This window comes from Panicum virgatum, chromosome 7N, assembly GCF_016808335.1.
Source record: "Panicum virgatum strain AP13 chromosome 7N, P.virgatum_v5, whole genome shotgun sequence".
Classification (NCBI taxonomy): Eukaryota; Viridiplantae; Streptophyta; class Magnoliopsida; order Poales; family Poaceae; genus Panicum; species Panicum virgatum.
This window is the reverse complement of record NC_053151.1, coordinates 797501-817500: the sequence shown is the minus strand read 5'-3', so window position 1 is coordinate 817500 and position 20000 is coordinate 797501. Positions and strand designations below refer to the sequence as shown.

General features: G+C 43.4%; 1 protein-coding gene and 3 pseudogenes across 2 annotated transcripts; all 4 read left to right on the top strand.

Moving 5' to 3' along the window:
- Positions 1-192, top strand: part of LOC120682926 — a 1020-nt pseudogene extending 828 nt beyond the window's left edge.
- Positions 193-204: 12 nt separating this feature from the next.
- LOC120681671 (dynamin-related protein 5A-like) lies at positions 205-4306 on the top strand. The gene is made up of 8 exons (XM_039963262.1): positions 205-607; positions 711-902; positions 1013-1219; positions 1344-1772; positions 1875-2102; positions 2186-2381; positions 2803-3277; positions 3870-4306. The coding sequence occupies exons 1-8, from the start codon at positions 266-268 to the stop codon at positions 4054-4056; spliced, it is 2256 nt and encodes a 751-aa protein (XP_039819196.1). The 5' UTR covers positions 205-265; the 3' UTR covers positions 4057-4306.
- A 254-nt stretch (positions 4307-4560) lies between these two features.
- LOC120682925 lies at positions 4561-10148 on the top strand (annotated as a pseudogene). Its single transcript, XR_005678651.1, has 15 exons — positions 4561-4566; positions 4679-4785; positions 5468-5512; positions 5696-5792; positions 5917-6049; positions 6125-6188; positions 6278-7053; positions 7448-7780; positions 8069-8300; positions 8375-8679; positions 8759-8831; positions 8917-9002; positions 9098-9217; positions 9306-9370; positions 9490-10148. The product of XR_005678651.1 is annotated as a lysine-specific demethylase JMJ25-like (transcript).
- Positions 10149-13090: 2942 nt separating this feature from the next.
- The window catches only part of LOC120681682, an 8798-nt pseudogene continuing 1888 nt past the window's right edge, over positions 13091-20000 (top strand).

The following is a 20000-nucleotide window of genomic DNA, read 5'->3' as shown; positions in this document are numbered from 1 at the left end:
AATTTTTTTATTCAATCAATTCGATATACCAAATACTGATAAGGAAGGAGGGTTGTAATAGCCTGACGAAATAATATTAAATCTAATCATTCTAATAGAAAATCTAATATAGTAAACATTAAAATAAATTATATGGCTACAGTGGTAAGCTTCCAGGGGAAGGCGAATTCACTACAGCGGCTTGCAATGTAAGCCACTGGTTCTTTTGCATATACTTCCGATAGGCTATGGCCGCTGGTTCACCACAGCTAACCCCAACAGCCTCATGGCCGCTAATCGCCTTGCAATGCCGGCGGGGAGAACGCCGAACCCTTTGGAGTCGCCGTCCTCATCCACCAGGCAAGCCGCGTCGGCGGCGGACTGGAACTGGAAGGCGCGGTTCGAGGCGTACAACCGGCTGCAGGCAGCGGCGGCGGATCTCGGGGAGAAGCTCCCGATCCCGGAGATCGTGGCGGTGGGAGGCCAGTCGGACGGGAAGAGCTCCCTCCTGGAGGCCCTCCTCGGCTTCCGGTTCAATCTACGCGAGGTCGAGATGGGCACCCGCCGCCCCCTGGTCCTCCAGATGGTTCATGACCCCACCGCCCACGATCCCCGGTGCCGCTTCAAGGTGAAAGTTCCTGTGCTTCCCCTCTTAATTCCCCCCTTATTTCTCTCTCAGATCGAGGTAAATCAGCTGACCGATGTGGGTTGCGCCTGCGCGTGCGTGGCAGGAGGAGGATTCGGAGGAGTATGGGAGCCCACTGGTGGTGGCCACGGAAATCGCTGACGTCATTAAGCAGCGCACGCAGTCGCATCTCCAGAAGATCCAGGCCGCCGTCTCGTCCGAGCCCATCTTCATGAGGGCCGAGTACGCCCACTGCCCCAACCTCACCGTCATTGACACCCCAGGTTTGGTGCTTAAGGTGGGTATGCACGTGATCTTGGAGCTTCTCCTATCTCAATCAAAACGAGTGGGTTTTTACCTTTTTAGCCAGTTTTTCAGCTGTTTGATGTAATTAACTGTCTGCTGTAGCCAATGAAGGGTGAGCCAGACACCACACCGGAGGAGATCCTGTCGATGGTGAAGTCAATAGCCAGCCCGCCCCACCGTCTCCTTTTGTTCCTCCAGCAGAGCAGCGTCGAATGGAGATCTTCACTCTGGCTGGATACTATCAGAGAGATTGATCCCTCATTCAGGCGCACGATTATCATCGTCTCTAAGTTTGACAACCGCCTCAAGGTGCGTCTGGCTGCACAATAATAATCAATTTCATACACAATTTCCATTAATGTCTTCACTAGGAATCACAAAATGGACTTGGGATGTGCCTTATAAAGTTGTTTCTGGTTTTGATCATTTGAAGGAAGTCAGTGAAAGGTGGGAAATTGATAGTTACTTGAGTGCCAGCGGTTACCTTGGGGATAATATCCACCCTTTCTTTGTGGCTCTTCCAAATGATCGTGGAACAACCACCGACGAGGGGTTTCGTAGCCGAATCTGCCAGGTTGATATCGACGTGTTGCGTCACTTGCAGGAAAAGGTGAAAGGGGGTTTTAGCGAAGAGAAATATGCACCATACATTGGGTTTTCCTGCCTCAGGAAGCACCTTGAATCTGAAATTCAAAAGAGGTACAAAGAAGCAGTTCCAGCCACCCTAGCACTGTTAGAGGAGCGATGCATTGGGGTTTCAGAAGACCTATCCAGACTGGAATCCAAACTGCAAGCAACTTCTGATGTCAGTCAGCTGAGGAGATCGGCAACGCTTCACGTTGCTTCTATTTGCAGGCATTTGGTATGCATGTACACACAATTTCGATTCTTAATGTTTCTGTTCCAGTGCTTTTGCTAATTGGTGTACTAGAACTAATCAAACACTTCTTTCTCGGTACAAAAGCATCACCTGCTTGTTGGAGCAGCTGATCTAGACCCCGAGCTATGGGGTTTAACTACTGAAGAGGAACAGAAGCATAGTGGTATTGTCAGATGGCCTGGCATTACCATTGCACTAGAACCTGCCAACTTCAGTCTCAAGTTGTATGGCGGTGCTGCTTTTGAAAGAGTAATACATGAATTCCATTGTGCAGCGTACTCAATGAAGTGCCCTCCATTGTCAAGGGAGAAGGTACATTCAGATTATTAGATGAAGATTATATAGGTAAAAGATTTTAGGAAATATTAGCTGAAAATGTGTATTGATGTCATCAGGTTGCAAACATACCAGTTGCTCGTGCTGAGAAAGGCAGGTGCAGTGGATTGACTATGGTAGCAGCTGACATAGCACGTGCAGCCGCACGATCATTTCTTGCTCCTCTTATTGATACTGCATGTGATAGGCTTGCCTTTATCCTACAAAGTCTATTTGAACTTGCAATGGAGTGTAGCCGCAATCATGATTCAAGATGTAAGATTTTCATTTTGATATACTGGGGGTCCATCTTGCTTCTTATGTTAACAAGGGTACCATCTTACTGAAATTGATTGTAGCCATCTTTAGCACTGTAAAAAACTAAAGTCCTTTGTGTGATCATGCGCCAGAAATAACTAGCAGTAGTTTTTTTACACATGTTTCCATGGAACACTTTTACTATTACTGGTTTATATTGTAGAGCTATTTTATATATGCATGGAGTGTCTTAATGTCTTCAATGTTAGCCTTTAATGTACATAAGCAATTTTTTTCTCGTTTTATGCCATACCTTGTACACAATCTGCAACCTCTTATTATTTTCACCGTTTCCATAGAATTCGCCTATCTTTTGCGTGCTTTTGGGAGTCATTGGAGTGCAGGATTACATGCTTCTTCCTCTTTTTTTTCCTAGTAGATAATCAAAATGCTGAAGATATGGATGGATATGTTGGCTTCCTTGCTGCTGTCCGGCGCTCATATTATAAGTTTGTGGAGGATTTGTCCAAGCAATGCAAGCAAACAGTGCGACATCACCTTGATTCAGTTACGAGTCCCTACTACCACTTCCCTGGGGTCACATTTTTGGATCTGTCAGACAGTGGATCTGTGCTGGAGCTGCCAGGTGATTCGATTGGTGGCAAGAAGAAAGGCAATGGAAACATGATTGATGGTGGGGCAAAGAAAAAGCACGCGACTATGCCTGCATATGCTAACACTAACAGCAACCATCACAGCAATGACATCCCTGGTGCTGATGATCTGGTCTCAAAGTCTGGGTCATCGTACTCTAGCATATGCTCAATATATGCTCAATATTTTGCTAAAATGCGAGAAGTCCTGATCGAAAGGAGTGTTCCCTGTGAATTGAATTCTGGGTTCCTAACACCGTGGTATGTCCAACATATAGCTTTTCTTATTCATACATGTTCAGTTCAATAGTTGAATCTTACTTCTGGAATTGAATTCCTTCTGTTATTGATGTATATCAACCAAACTGATTAGTCACCAGCTGTCAAGTTGTTAATGTTTCTATCAAGTTAAGCACATATCCATCAAGCTAATCCTAACTGATCACATAAACATCAGGCACTTTCACAAGCTAGATATTCAAAGTGAAACTGTAGCACATTCGATTCTTAGCGAGTAAATTAGTTGGGTTCTAGTACAACGGTCTTCATCTAAAGAAAAAATATAACCACCCGCGTCACCATTAGCTAAATGTCTTAGTCTAAAGAAAAAATATACCACCTAAGTCACCATTAGCTAAATGTCTTTGTCTAAAGAAAAAGTATAACCATCCGAGTCACCATTAGCTTTGGTAAGTAGTGAATGGTTGGTCGGTAGTAAATATGGACTGTCAGTCTATTTTCATCATAGTTGCTGCTGCATGTTAAATTGTGGAGGATAGGATGACTAGAATTAAACGGCCATGTGTAATACCTATGGAGTTTCTAATATAGTTGTTCTAATGATGCAATGCAGCCATGAAAGGTTGTTCTTAGCGCTTGGCTTCGAGCTGTTTGCTGTTAAAGATGACAAGTTCATGAACATGTTCGTGGCTCCTGGTGCTGTTGACGCAATCCAGAATGAGCGTGAATCTCTGCTAAAACATCAAAAGACATTTGTGTCTTGTTTAAACGAGTTCAAAAACATCTCATCAACCCTGTAATGAAGACCTTGTGCTTCTTTCACGGGCATGAATGGTGGACCCGGATTTCACCTAAGCCCTGGGCTAAAATCTAAACGTACTACTACAGTCATCCAAGATTATAATGTGTGCTGTTTTTAAATGTTCTTGTCCATAATACAATGTCTATTTATGCCTCTATGCAAATCTGTATGTCCTTAGACATATTATGTTTAAGTTTGAATTCTCTACCACATCATTGAAATGCATTGAAAGTACTTGGGGATGACAAGTATGGATGTTATTAGTATTTCAGGTAAACATCTTCTCTTCCGCTTCCGTTCTCATTGGCTTGCACAACTGTACTTCCTTGTAACTGAAGCCATGTTGGTCCTTGGACCAACCAGTAAAATGTATTCAAGTTCCATTTGGTATACAGTGGGCTACCTATTTGGGTCAGTACTACCCCCCGCCTTTGCAAAACGGTGAATTTCAAGTACTTGAAGGTGAAGTCATTTGTAATTTAGTCCAATATGGGTTAGGGCCATGCAGGTGACCTCATTTGTTTATTTATTCAAAATATGTCTATGATAAATAATGTCTATTTATGCCTGTCGCGCTTGTGCTCAACCTAACCTCATTTGCCTCTCCTTCCTTTTCTGAGGAGCCGCGAAACCCTTATGGGGACTCTGACTGCATATTCTCCGATTCTCGTGATCTCATTGCTGCTGGTGGTAGGTCCTGGTGCTATAGCAGGGGCGTGGAGGGCAGGCAAGAGAACTGAGGTGACGGCGTGTTGGCAGTGTTAGGTTAGTTTCTCTCTTCTTTACTCCGTCCTCTGAATAGCCTACCAGATGTAGAATTTTTTTAGCAATCCATTTTATCTGAGTTTGCAATTACCTCATCTGACACACAAGACAAAGATGCTCACAGAGAAGGCAACACAAATGCTCCAGAAATTAAATGTATTTTCTCACCACATATTAGAACTTCTCAATGGTGCGAAAATGTGATACTGACTTCTGTGATTTGTGAATACAGTTTTGGACCTGTTAAACCAAGTTAGCTACTGCTTAGTACACACATTTCTTGCTAAAAAGTAATGGGAGCTAGCACTTTTTGCATATCTAATGGTGATAGTTCAAGTGCATTTCATTTTATGAAATATTGAATCACACTTTTCTTTCAAGAAAGTGACTTAGCTCAGGATACTAAGCCTATTTCTTCTTCAGCTCCTTTTCATGGCGCTAAGAAGCAGCGTTAAAATCTTAGTGCATTCCTGCAGAAGGACCTACATAGTCTTCTATGTTTAGATTCAAATCATTTCTATGTTTATTTAAATAATCTACGCCCACACCTCATGAACTGTGTGCTAACCTTTTTTCAATGTGTATGCTGATGTCTGACAATAAGTTGTTTCTTTTTCCAAAAAATGGTCTTTCTCTGTGTGCAGATCAAGAGGGAACAGCTCATCAGTTCTGACTTCCGAGAAGCTCAAGTTGTTTCTATTTGCATCCACTAAGTTTTTGTGCTTTATACAACTGCATTTTTCTCCTGTGCTACACAAAAAGGATGCCTTTTCCTACCAAAATTTTCATTCCATGACTATAGATGTGTGGTTATGTTATCTGATCTTGTGTAATATACAATTCTAATCTGCCTTTGGTAAATACTAAAATAGGTACCCTGATATGTCAGAAGATGAGTTTAATGCAAAATGCCCATATTGCCGCAAGAACTTTAATTGCAAGGGATGCCTACGAATGCGAGGAGTTGAGGTATGCACCTAGCATCCCAAGCCCATTTTTTGCCTTTACATATGACCTTCACTTATTACATTATTTTATGTTGCAAATCTTCCTTTCTAGTCTTCCTTAGTGATTTCTCATTCCTCATGTGCAGCCTCCAAAAAAGAAAATTTCTGAAGAAAATCAAATCTGTTATGCTTGTCATGTTTTGCGCTTGTTGCTTCCCTGGCTGAGAAAACTGCGACAGGAGCAGATGGAGGAAAAAGAATTTGAGGCTAAAATAAAAGGTATTGTATTCTGGTGTTACATGACACAATCTGGAACTGAGGTTGATGTACATGCTAATTCGTTTTATTTTGCAGGTGTTTCAGTGGACAAAGTGCAGTTGGAACAAGCTAAATGTAATCTAGATGAGCGTGTTTACTGGTTCGGTTTACCCATTTCCTTTGTCATTTTGCAAAAAAGAAAATATTATTAGCAACAATAATCTGAAGCGTCTTATTCTTCTAATGCAGCAATAATTGTAGAACTTCTATAGTTGATTTTCATAGAAGCTGCAAATGCTGTTTTTATGATTTGTGCCTTGCATGCTGCTGGGAGATGCGCAAAGGAGAGGTTCCTGGAGGAGAAGAGGTACAGAGCATCGAGCCTGAAAAGAGAAGCAGGGATTATATTTTCGGAACTACTCCTAAGTCAAATGATGGAAATGAAATGGTCTCCTTGAGTAGGCATTGCCCAAATGCTGAGCCTTGCAATGGCATAGCTGCTAGAGGACCCAAATAACCCTCTGCTAATGTGGAAAGCAAAGAGTGATGGTAGCATAACTTGCCCACCAAATGAGCTAGGAGGTTGTGGTGGTTCGCTTTTGGACCTCAAATGCTTGCTTCCAGAGAAAATGCTTTCTGAGCTAGAAGAAAAGGCTGACAGAATTGTTAGGAGTGAAATATTTGCAAAAGCAGTAGCCAGAAGCAGTGGTCAGTGCCCTTGCTATGATCATTTAGGAAACATAAGAGCTCAGGATGTGCGAGAGGCTGCAAATAGGAAAGGCTTGACTGATAACCACCTCTATTGTCCAGGTGCCACTGGTATCAAGGAGGATGACTTGGAGCACTTTCAGGTGCATTGGGCAAGGGGTGAACCTGTTATTGTTTCTGACACCCTTCAGTTGACCTCTGGCCTTAGTTGGGAGCCATTAGTTATGTGGCGTGCACTGCGAGAAAAAAAGACCAATGTCAAAGTAGAAGATGAGCACTTCACTGTCAGGGCAATAGATTGCCTTGATTGAAATGAGGTTAGGAACTCTATTTCCCCTGGTTTCTGGTTGCGTTTTAGCGAACACTTTGTTTGATATATTTATGTCAGTTTTTATTTCAACTACTCCATTGGATATGCTGTTTTCCTTTTTGTTTCCCTTCTTAGGTTTGTTTAGGCCTTTAGGAGGGTGTTCATCTCCCCTCCTGGCCCCCCACGTTGATTTTAATTGTGGTGGTACAATACAACATGGATAGAAGATTTCTGATTATTATGTCAAGAAACAATACACATTTCTATTTAACTTTCAAATTTCAAGGAATGGCATTGTCTGTATAGATTGGTGCTATTTGTATGCTTGCAGATAGACCATCCTCTGTTGTTTACATTTAAGAGTAAAATTTGAAGCACTTGGCACGAATCTTATGTTGCAGGTGGAAATTAATATACACATGTTTTTTGTGGGATATACGCAAGGCAGAACTCATCACAGGCCACATTGGCCTGAGATGCTTAAGCTAAAGGACTGGCCGCCATCGAGTTCATTTGATCAGAGATTGCCTCGCCATGGTGCTGAGTTGATCAGTGCATTGCCATTTCCTGAGTACACTGATCCTCGATATGGTCCACTAAATCTTGCAGTCAAGCTTCCTACTGGTGCCCTGAAGCCAGATCTTGGACCCAAAACTTACATCGCTTATGGATTTAACCAAGAGTTAGGTAGGGGTGATTCTGTGACCAAGCTTCACTGTGACATGTCTGACACGGTATGCTTTGTTAATGGTTATCCTTTTTCTCATATTGTAACATTTGTGGTTGTTCTGTACCTTCAATGTAGAATAAAATTGACTTATGCAATGCTATATCTTGTACTGGGTAACATGCATATCACTTTCTTTACATCGCTTTCTCTGACCTAGCGTTTTCAAGCTTTGGCTATACACCCAGCTGGTAACAAGTGATAGTTCTTTATTTCTTCTTATTTGTCAGTTGCTTGGGTTTCACTAGTTTATCATGGCAGTAATTAATTGCGACAGGTGTCTTTCTTTGATCAGGTAAATATTTTAACACACACAGCAGAAGTACCTTATGAGACTTATCCACTTAAGGAGATAGAGGAGACCAGAAAGAAAATGAAAGAACAAGATCTTCAGGAATTTTACGGTGTTTCAGAATCCAGCATTGAACACAACCTATCACAAACTTCTACTAATTCCAGGAATGTTACTATGGATGAAACATCAAAGACCTCATGTAATGATAGTATCTGTAAAGATATTTCTGATGGTGAGTTGTACATGTTTACTTTCAGTTGTCCTTACTTTTTAACTTAATACAACATTCTTGTTTTCACTGTGCAGGTCTGGACACCAACGCTGTAACACCTATTGATAGTGAAGGTGATGTTAGGGATAAACATCCATCTCATGAATCTAAGGTACAAAGCAAGGCAGCCCAGTGTTCCAATTACATTGGCAATGGTAGTTCGGCTATGATGCATAATGGAGCTCATTGTATTTCGGATAATCCGGAGAGTTGAGAGCATGAGAGAACTGGTGGTGCCTTGTGGGATATTTTCCGAAGAGAGGATGCTGACAAGCTACAAGATTATCTTAAGAAACACACCTTGGAATTCCGGAACCTCCATTGCAATCCTGTGAAGCAGGTATTGTTTTCCTTGCACTCGTGGGAAGTTTATTTCCCCTGTTTTTCCTATGCTGACCAATAGTTATGTTAAGATGCAGGTTATTCACCCAATTCATGATCAAACTTTTTACTTAACTGAGGAACATTAGAGAAAGCTAAAGGAAGAATATGGTTAGGGAACTATTCACACCTCAGAAATGTAGCCTTTCGAGCTGTAGCCTTGTTTCCCTTATGTCATGGCATGCTTGTTATATAGGTGTGGAACCCTGGACATTTGAGCAGAAGCTTGGTGAAGCAGTTTTCATTCCTGCTGGATGTCCTCACCAAGTCCGAAACTTGAAGGTAAGGGAACTTAACCAGCCCTTTTTTTCATTTTATTTGAATGTAGCCACAGTTATCCCATTGCTTAAAAACTTAATCCATTTCTATTGGCACAGTCTTGCATCAAGGTTGCAATGGACTTCATCTCCCCTGAAAATGTTGACGAGTGTATTAAACTAACTGGAGAGTTCAGACGACTTCCATCTCATCACAAGGCTAAAGAAGACAAATTGGAGGTTGGTTACCATATGTTTCAATGCCCTGCATATGATATTTTACTACTTAATATGACAACTAACCACGAGTCAAACCTGATGCCTTCAGATTAAGAAGATTGCTCTTTATGCTCTGAACCAAGTTATAAATTTCTTGGATCCTCCCTCTGACGGGTAAGCAGTAGCTGCGGTAACCCACTCGTAATATTTCACCATAGAATGTCTGAAGCTGCAACGGAAACTGATTAGTTTTTAGGGAAATTTTTTATCACTATGGTTCTGTGATTGATCAGATCGATGAATGAGGCTGGTCCGTCCGCCATTGAATCTGCTGATGAGAAGAAGCCTAAAAGTGGGGGTGGTCGCCAAAGGGGTAAGCTGAAGAGTGAAGACAAGTCCAACGACGCTGCTGGTCAGAAGAAGCCTAAAAGTAAGCACGGTTGCTCAAGAAGTGATACAAAGAGTGAAGACAAGTCCAACAATGACTCTGCTGGTGAGAAGAAGCCTAAAAGGAAGCGTAGTCGCCCAAGAGGTGAGACAAAGAGTGAAGACAAGTCCAACTACGATGCCGCTGATGAGAAGCCTAAAAGGCGGAGGGGTCGCCTGAAAGTCTCTGGCAACGGCAGGTGACTGACCTGTTTGCTTCTGACAGGGAAGGTGGAAAGCATAGCAGTTGTGGTTGCTAAGGCTGTACTGACCGACCTGTTGGTAGTCATTTTGGAAGAAGGTTGTAGTGTAGGCCCCTGAGGCATAGGCCACCACTAGGCGGTGATTGCAGGCTGACATCTTGGAAGAACCATGTTTGATGCCCGTAGTACAAGACTCTTCATGTAGTGGGCTATGGTGGTAGGCTGTTCAGCACACGTATGCTGCTCAGTTTGAATATGTGTTTGTTAGTTAGATTATTTCTATTTATCAAATACAATGCATACAGATGATTTTCGGTCTCTGATGATTGATCCCAAGGTAGACAGGTGCTGAGACTATTTGATACGCAATAGGAGTTACTCCCTTTGTCCCATGAAGGGTGCAATGCTAAAATTTTCCAGATAGATTAGTGTTATTGGCAAATGACCATAGTACCAAGTAGTTCTTTTAATCCCATTGATTTAGGCATAGAAGGTATTCAATTTCCAGAGTTGGTTAAATTAATTCCTAAAATATATATTTGAAAGAAAAAAGGCAGGTAGTTATTGCTAGGATTGCACTCTGTAGTATTTTTTTTTTGAATCTAAGAATTGCACTTTTCATAGGACGTAAGGAGTACTATTTTTGACTATTTTGTTGCATGGGCCTTTCAGATTAGACTTCCGGGTCTCTCTTTTCAATGTTGGATGTTTCCATTTCCTACTCTCTTTTTTTTTCTGTTTTGCAGGAATGTTTGTGCAACTTTTAGTTTTGTTTCATGGACTTATCCACAACTGTTAGTTTCGTTACAAATGCAATTTGGTTTCAGCATGGCTTATGAATCACCTGCAACTGCTAGGGGTTAGGATACAGATGCAGCGGTTATTGGTAAAGAAACCAATATATGAAAGCTAGGGCAATTGCGCTCAAGTTTGGATGCTACTTATTGTGAACTTACTTGATGATGATCAGAGCCTGCTGCTTTGTTATGGGTTAGCATTTTGATCTGCAGTCAAAGAGTATTAAAGCACCCTCAGTATTTCCGTGACATTTTCCCAATGATGTCAGGTCTTAAATAGGTGCATCATCCTTTGAGGTGGAATCAGGTGGGTCTGTTGGGAGAGCAGCACCAAACTGTGCTTCTTGAGGCATTGATTTATTTGAAGCAGAAGCAACAGTGTCCGTGGAGGATTGGACCTCCTGCTGTCCTAAAACAAACAGCTCTTGTAATTTCTGCCTAACAGCCACTGTGTCATGCTGTTCTTCATATGGTGGATTAATGTGTGGATGGTCATCATTGACAGAATCTTGCGTTTGCTTTCTGTTCAGTGGAGTATCAAAGAGTTTAATTGGGTGCTTTTGTTCTTTTTTTTAAAAAAAAATGGAATCATGCACAGGCTAAAAGGTTTAAGACACTAATATGACTGAGTTTGTTTCATGTGTTGGTTTGAATCCTTGCCTAAACAACCGAACATATTTTTTGATGCAAGGAATGGTTCCTGGGCCAAGAGCCAAACCAGACCAGGATTGAGTTGAACAGCCGGACCACCCAATCCTGGCCCTGAACAGTTCCTGGGCTGGAACGGTAACCGAACGAGGCCTAATTTTTCTTTCTAGCTGGTATTTTTTCCCTGCCCAAAGTGCATAAGCTTTCCATCCAGTCTGAATTCTGAACTCTGAACTGAACAAGTACAGGAAGTCCTGTTGTATTTGTGCTGCTGCAATAAGCTTTCCATCCTACCCCTTGTTTAGTTATAAATTTAAAATTCCAAATATATCACCCGAGGGACCGTGATATTTTTATGCGAGTTGGATCGAAGTTGCCATGCAACTAAGATTAGCGCATTTAATCGCTTCTTTTTGAGCGGTTCCGCCACACTGCCGGAGCATAATACCCTACGTCCACTTGTATGTTATATTGCTTGAGTTGGAAGGAAGTCTCTGTATGAGCGTTGTCCGGGGAGCGAGCGAGAGAGTTTCCGAAGGGAGTAGATATCCTAATCTTAGCGTGTGCTCTCCCTTTTATAGTCCAAAAGAGGCATGTACATAGCCGTTGGGACCCCGACAGGTGGGCCCAGTGTGGATGTATTAAATAACATAACACAAAGAGCATTATGATGCTATGGTCGACGAAGATCTCATCCGGGATTCCTTGTGCTGCCATCGTGGATTCTCTGACCGGGCAGATCTTCAGACCGGCGTGCTCGTCCCGTCTTGTCGGCGTGGCGCCTGTTGCTAGCGGAGCAGGCTGCGGCGCGCATACCAAACCGGCCACGAAGCTTGCGGCGTAGACGACATGATGGGGCGTGCCGTGCCGTCGCCTCCATTTAATGCGGAGGACAGCCGCGCGCGCGGCGCCTGCGGCTTCACTGTGTGCCTCGGTAACTCGTGACCCACTGTGCGGTCATTCGAGCTTACCTCGGCAACAGGCGAGCGACAGTGTTGTCTGACAAAGACTGCCCCGCGTGCAGCGGCGCCAGGGCACGCTTCAACCACTTGCATTTAACGCAGTAGGTGGGCGAGCTTCTAGTGGATGACTCGCGCCCACGCCCGCGATGCGGGACACATGGCGGCCCCGGACCTCCCCTGGCGGGGAGCTGGCTCCGCGCATCCAGGGGTCTGGATGGGCATGTGGAGGTCCCGGACCCGCCCGCGGGGTCTGGGCCTCTGGCTGCTAGCGCTAAGCGCTCCTTCTAGGGACATGTGGCGATACCGGACTCTTCCCCGAGCGGAGAGCGGGTCCGTGGCCGTTGTCCCGCTAGTTGGATCTGGACCATTGGGCCCAACTGCTCAGCCTTTTAGGTGTGGTTATGGTTAACCTCCCATGGCTTCTTCCTAGACACAGCAGGAGGGGGTACCCCGGTCGCGGGGTACCGATAGTGGCCCCCGGGCCCACCTCGGGGGAGGTACGAACCCGCAGGTGGGACCACTATCATGACGTGTATCCGTGCAGCTTGGTTGCATCGGTATACTGCGGTGCGCAGTGGTATATCGGCAATAGGGAGAGTTTGTGGAGCCCTTCTCGATTTAGGATTCGTCTCAAGACAAGGTCCTCAGCCCGGAGCTCCCTACTATGCACAAACCGTTGATGATAGCGCCGGAGCTCCTGGTTGTAATGTGTGTTTCGGATTGCTGCTCGCCACCTTCGTTCATCAACGAGGTCCACGTCAATGCCCCGTAGCTGTTCCTGCATAGACTCATCAAAAGCTTGGACTCGCGGAGAGCCCAAGTGGATTTCTAGGGGAAGACATGCACGGCCCATCTTTCATGCGGCTGCGTTGCCTCTTGCGCCCGCCGCCAACCCCGCGGCGGCCTCCAGCGGAGGCTGTGGCGCTCTGGTGCGGAGGCTCGGCGCGCCGCCGCGGCCGTGCGGCGTGAATCGTCGGCTTTGCCGGTTCTACAGCTCGAAGGAGGGCGTCGGCAGCGCGGAGGCAGCGGCGGCGGGGAGTGGAGGCGGCAGCGGCAGCGGAAGCAGCAGCAGCAGCGAGCAGGAGCACGCGCTGCTCGGGGAGAGGGACCAGCAGGAGTGGCTCAACGGTGAGCGGTTCCTCATCGGCTGTAAGCGGCGGGAGTCGCCGTTCCTCACCAGGCGGGATCGCTTCCGCAACGAGTTCCTTAGCCGCGTCGTGCCGTGGGACAAGACCGGCGTCTCGTGGAACAGCTTCCCGTACTACGTCGAGTAAGAATGGCGAACACCGGGCATGCACGCCACCTGTTTGCTGTTTTGTGTACGACGAGGCTCACAGTCGCATCGTGTCTTTTCGATTGCCAGCCAGAATGTGAGGCAGCTGCTGAGCGAGTGCGTGGCGTCGCACCTACGGCACAAGGATGTAGCTCTGGAGTACGGTTCCGGGCTGCAGTCCTCCAGTGGGGGGGATACTGCTCCAGAGCTTGCCAGGTACTGATCAGTAATGGAGCTAATGTTTTCGTCAATATATGCTTCCATGTGCCTATATGGATGTTGAGAACTTTTTTTGTTGCTAAAATGCAGGGACTGAACTTTACCGAGAGAGATTTGTGAGGGCACTTGCCAGTGAGTTGCGCGCGTCATTATTAGTTCTGGACAGCAGTGTTCTAGCTCCATATGTAAGATAATCTGCCCCATCTGTTAAATATCTTAATATCTCAGTTTGTGTTGGTCTGTTGGTATCTAATGTCCGACCTTGTAGGATTGTGGTGAAGACTGTTCAGAGAGTGAGGAAGAGGATAATCATGCAGAGTCAGAGGATGAAGGTTCCGAATCAGAGGAGGATGGCGAGGGTGATGAGGAATCTGGTCAAAGCGATGATGACGATTCTATTAAATCCGTGGCAGACCTAAAGAAGCTAGTTCCATGCACTCTTGAGGAGTTTGCCAAGGTTTCTATTTCTATTAAGCTGCAAAAACTATAAAAATATAATGACACCTGACAATTCTTACCTATGACTTTTTATTATCAGATTCTTACCTATGTCTTGTTTCAATATATCTGGTTCCTTCTATTCTATTTAGATTTAGAAAATAATGTGTTTTCTTTTACCTTTACCTAAACCATGTATCTACACAACTAGTTTGTGTCTGATTGGTAGACCTCTAGACTACCAACAATATACTTGTTAAAACTAACACCAGTAGTACTGCATAACATTGAATCCTATTTAAACCTGCCACATGTGATGCTGTTTTCTTTCTTTCTACTACAAACGCTAATCCTTGCTGAGCTGCTGTTTCTTGATTATTTAAATCTTTTGGTTTGTTTTCTTTCTGCCTTACAATTTATACCTTCACTGCTTGTGCTTGCAGAGAGTTGTTGGTATACAGGAAAGTTCTTCAGCAGCAGAATCCTCTAGCACTGCTGAGTCATCCGAAGAAGAGAAGAGATCTCTTCAAAAGGGTAAAATGACTTCATCTTTTTCGTTCTCAGCACTGAGTGTTTTTTCCAAGCTGGCTCTAAACTATATAACAATTATCTGTTTACGCCCAATCTGTGCTTTGTTATGGGATAAACTTTGATTCCTTTGATCATATTTGGCGAGTAGCTATTCCCTCGTTGAGCCTTCTAGATTGGCACAGTGTCCTTTGTTATGGGATAAACTTTGATTCCTTTGATCATATTTGGCAAATAGCTATTCCCTTGTTGAGCCTTCTCAGTGCATTTGGTAGTCTAAGTTTTTCTGTTGTGCTTTGAGCTAATATGTCATTTCACAAGAATAAGTTGGCCTTTGTTTTATGTGTTACCATTGTTGTGTGCTTTGGATAACACCTGTTGGCCTAAATCAGGCACGCACCCAATCACACTCTACAGTTACACTGTTAGGGTGAACCCAAGCACCACCTTACCATAACAACACTTCACTATATTGCAGTAGTGCAGTTATACCATGTAGCCACTCTTTAAGTTGAAGCTTATTTTATGAGCTAGCTACAAAGTACAGCTGTACTGTTAACTGTACATACATCGCTCTTGTACAACATGGAATTCAGGCTAGACTCTTTTATCACTTATACAAAAGTTGTAGAACACTAAATGAAGGCATAGCCAAATTAAATCGTTCTCATTATTGTTTTCAGGAGATAGGGTCAAATACGTTGGAGCATCACTGGTTGTTGAAGCAGATAATAGGTACTTGTTAAAAGCTATGCTATCCTCATTTTGGTTTGTGGGCCACATTTGTTTTGAAATCCTTTTCATTGCTACTCTTTGGATCTGTCTATACCGCATATTATTGGCATTTCATTTTACTAGCTACCCCATTTACAAGGTGAGATCCCTTGGTGTATGCTCTTTGCTGATGATGTGGTGCTAGTTGAAGAGAGTAGGGCAGGGGTTAATAGGAAGTTAGAGCTGTGGAGACGCACGTTAGAGTCGAAAGGGTTCAGACTTAGTAGGACCAAGACCGAGTACATGATGTGCGATTTCAGCGCGACTAGGCATGAGGGGGGAGACGTTAGTCTAGATGGGCAAGTGGTGGTCCAGAAGGATACTTTTCGGTATTTAGGATCGGTGCTACAAAAGGATGGCGACATTGATGAATATATTAGGCATAGAATTTCAGCTGGCTGGTTGAAATGGCGGCAAGCTTTTGTCATCCTTTGTGACAAGAGGGTGCCACAAAAGCTAAAAGTCAAATTCTATAGGACAACAATTCGTCCGGCGATGTTATACGGTGCTGAATGTTGGCTTACAAAAAGGCGACATGTCCAGCAATTGAGTGTAGCAGAGATGCGGATGTTGCGGTGGTTTTGCGGGCACACAAGGAGGGATAGAGTCCGGAACGAAGTTATTCGGGATAGGGTCGGGGTGGCACCAATTGAGGAGAAACTTACCCAGCATCGGCTGAGATGGTTTGGACATGTCCAACAAAGGCCTCCTGAGGCGCCGGTGCGTAATGGTGTTCTTTGAGCGGGTCGATAATGTAAAGAGGGATAGAGGTAGACCTAAACTGACGTGGGATGAGTTGGTTAAGAGAGACCTTAAGGATTGGAATATCTCTAAAGAGATAGCTTTGGATAGGAGCGCTTGGAAACTAGCTATCAATGTGCCTGAACCTTGAACTTATTTCTTTTGGGTTTCATCTCTAGCCTACCTTAACTTGCTTGGGAAAAAAGGCTATCTTGTTGTTGTTGTTGTTGTAAAGCTGATCACAATGATTCAAGTATCTGATCTACGGCACTTGAAATAAATTTTGTATGCTATAATAATGTGAGCTTGTATGATATAAAAAATTTCCATCTGATAGGAATTTCAATGTGTGGGCTTTGTTTATTTGAGATGTCTGTTTATGCATTTGGATACACAATAAGCAGAAGGCTCAAGTAGAAACATGGGTGCACCCTTATTGGTTTTGTAGGGTGAGAGGCACACACACATTTGTGACCTTATGTGTCTACATGTGCCCATGGCTGTCTACATTCTCTGTTATTTGTGTATGAATGTTCAGTGGTTGTGGTTAAATTGATCCTACCCAAAGACTTTAAAGGTAGTCACAAGACAACCTTTCCTAGTTCTAACTTCCAAACCTATAACTTGGCTTGTGATGAGTGTCAGGAGGGCATGTTTCCACATGTTTGTACTGCATATTAGCTACCCAACCTTTTTCCCTCGACCCTTTTTCTTAGCATGGTTATGGTCTTATGGGCTGTCATACTGATCTAGTATTTTTACACTGATCATAATGCATATCATATATGTCAAATCACAGGATCATTTTGGGGAAAATACCTACTCAAGATGGCTCAAAGAATGCCTATACCTTTATTAGTGGCAGGTGGGTGGATAAGTCTTTCTTGTATTTGTATAGAAAATAGTGCAAGAAGATTTTGACTTTCTTTTGCGGGCATTCTTTGTTGCATGTTATTGCCACCGCATTTCAGCTGAATGTGCCTTGATGCATCATCTTTTTACATAACCATCACAAGTCAATTCGTTTTTTTACTTTTCTAGCTTTCTCAACAAAAATGGAAATAAGGACGAAGTAGTTAAGATTAGAACTATGCAGCGTATTTTTGCACATTGTCATGGCATTAGTTGGCAATATTGCTGTCCTTTGGGGTGGTTGCGAGGGCTGAGGGACTTTGCATTTTAACATTGCTTACACAACAACAACAACATAGTCTTTCAGTCCCAAGCAAGTTGGAGTAGACTAGAGTTGAAACCCAACAAGTTTTAAAATCAGGATTCAAGCACATAAATAGCTGTTTTTCAAGTGCTCCTATTTAGAGCTAAATCTTTGGGTATATTTCATCCTTTCAAATCTCCTTTTATTGCCTCTTCCCATGTTAATTTCGGCCTTCCTCTGCCTCTCTTCACATTACTGTTATACCTTAGAATTTTACTACACAATGGTGCCTCCAGAGGCCTCCGTTGGACATGTCCAAACCATCTCAGCCGGTGTTAGATAAGCTTTTCTTCAATTGGTGCTACCCCTAACCTATCACGTATATCCTCATTCCGGACTCGATCCCTTCTTGTATTACCACAAATCCAACGCAGCATACGCATTTCTGCAACACTTATCTGCTGAACATGTCATCTTTTTATAGGCCAACATTCTGCACCATACAACATTGCAGGTCTAATTGCCGTCCTATAAAACTTGCCTTTTATTTTCAATGGTACTCTCTTGTCATATAAAATACCAGATGCTTGGCGCTACTTCATCCACCCCGCTTTGATTCTATGACTAACATCCTCATCAATATCCCCATCTCTCTGTAGCACTGATCTCAAATACCGAAAAATATCCTTTTTTGGCACTATTTGGCCTTCTAAATTGACATCTCCCTCCTCATGTGTAGTAGTACCAAAGTCACATCTTATATACTCAGTTTTAGTTCTACTAAGTCTAAAACCTTTTGACTCTAGGGTCTCCCGCCACACCTCTAGTTTCCTATTTACTCCTGCTCGACTTTCATCAACTAACACTACATCATCCGCGAAGAGCATACACTAAGAAATATCCCTTTGTATGTCCCTTGTGACCTCATCCATCACCAATACGAATAGATAAGGCCTCAAAGCTGACTCTTGATGTAGTCCTATCTTAATAGGAAAAGCATTTGTGTCGCCATCGCGTGTCTGAACACTAGTAACAATATTGTTGGACTTATTGTTGTACATGTCCTTAATAAGTCCAACGTACTTTGTTGGGACTTTATGTTTGTCCAAAGCCCACCACATAACATTCCTTGGTATTTTGTCATAAGTCTTCTCCAAGTCAATGAAAACCATGTGTAGGTCCTTCTTCTTCTCTCTATACCGCTCCATAACTTGTCTTATTCAGAAAATGGCTTCCATTGTTGACCTTCCAGGCATGAAGCTAAATTGGTTCATAGAGACTCGTGTTATCCCTCTCAAACGGTGCTCGATAACTCTCTCACATAGCTTCATAGTATGGCTCATCAATTTAATTTCTCGGTAATTGGTGCAACTTTGAATATCTCCCTTATTCTTGTATATTGGTACCAATATACTTCTTCTCCACTCTTCAGACATCTTGTTTGACTGAAAAATATGGTTGAACAACTTGGTTAGCCATATTACGGCTGTATCCCTGAGGCATCTCCACACCTCAATTGGGATACCATCCGGGACGATCGCTTTACCCCTCTTCATTATTTTCAATGCCTCTCTGACCTCAGATTCTTGGATTTTCCGTACAAAGTGCTTTTTGGTGTCATCAAAAGAGTCATCCAAGTGAAAGGTTGTGTTCTCATTGTCACCATTGAATAATTTGTTAAAATAATCTTGCCATCTATGTTTGATGTCATCCTCTTTTATCAAGATGTTCTCCATTTCATCTTTAATGCACTTAACTTGGTTGAAGTCCCTCGTCTTTCTCTCACGAACCTTAGCCATCTTATATATGTCCTTCTCTCCTTCCTTCATACCTAATTGTTGGTAAAGATCCTCATACGCCCTACCCTTTGCCACACTTACCGCTCGCTTTGCGATCTTTTTTGCCTCCTTGTGCTTCTCTATGTTGTCTACACTTCTATCTTGGAATAAGCGCCTATAACGTTTTTTCTTTTCCTTAATATTTCTTTGGACTTCCTCATTCCACCACCAAGTATCTTTATCTACGCATCTACCTCCTTTGGTCACTCCAAGCACTTCTGAGACCACCTTCCGAATGCAGTTTGCCATCTTCTCCCACATGTTGTTTGTATCATCTCCTTCCGTCCAAGAGCCCTCTTTGATTACCCTTTTCTTGAAGGTCTCTGACGTCTTCTCTTTCATTTTCCACCACTTTATTCTTGCAATCTTAGTTTGTTTATCCCTACGTGCGTGCATCTGTAAACGAAAATCCGCCACCACAAGTTTATGTTGAGAAACAACACATTCCCCTCGTATCACCTTGCAATTCAAGCATTGCTCGTCTATCCTCTCTTCTTGTGAGGATAAAGTCAATCTGACTACAGTGTTACCACTACTAAAAGTCACTAAATGGGATTGCCTTTTCCTAAAGAAATTGTTCGCTATCATCAAGTCAAAAGTTACTGCAAATTCCAAGACTTCCTCTCCCTCTTGATTTCTACTACCATACCCAAAGCCTCCATGAATCCCCTCGAAACCTGCCCTTGTTGTACCTACATGGCCATTAAGATCTCCTCCTATGAAAAGCTTTTCGCTAGAAAGTACAGTTCTAACCACGCTATCTAAATCTTTCCAGAATTGCCTCTTAGCACTCTCATCGTG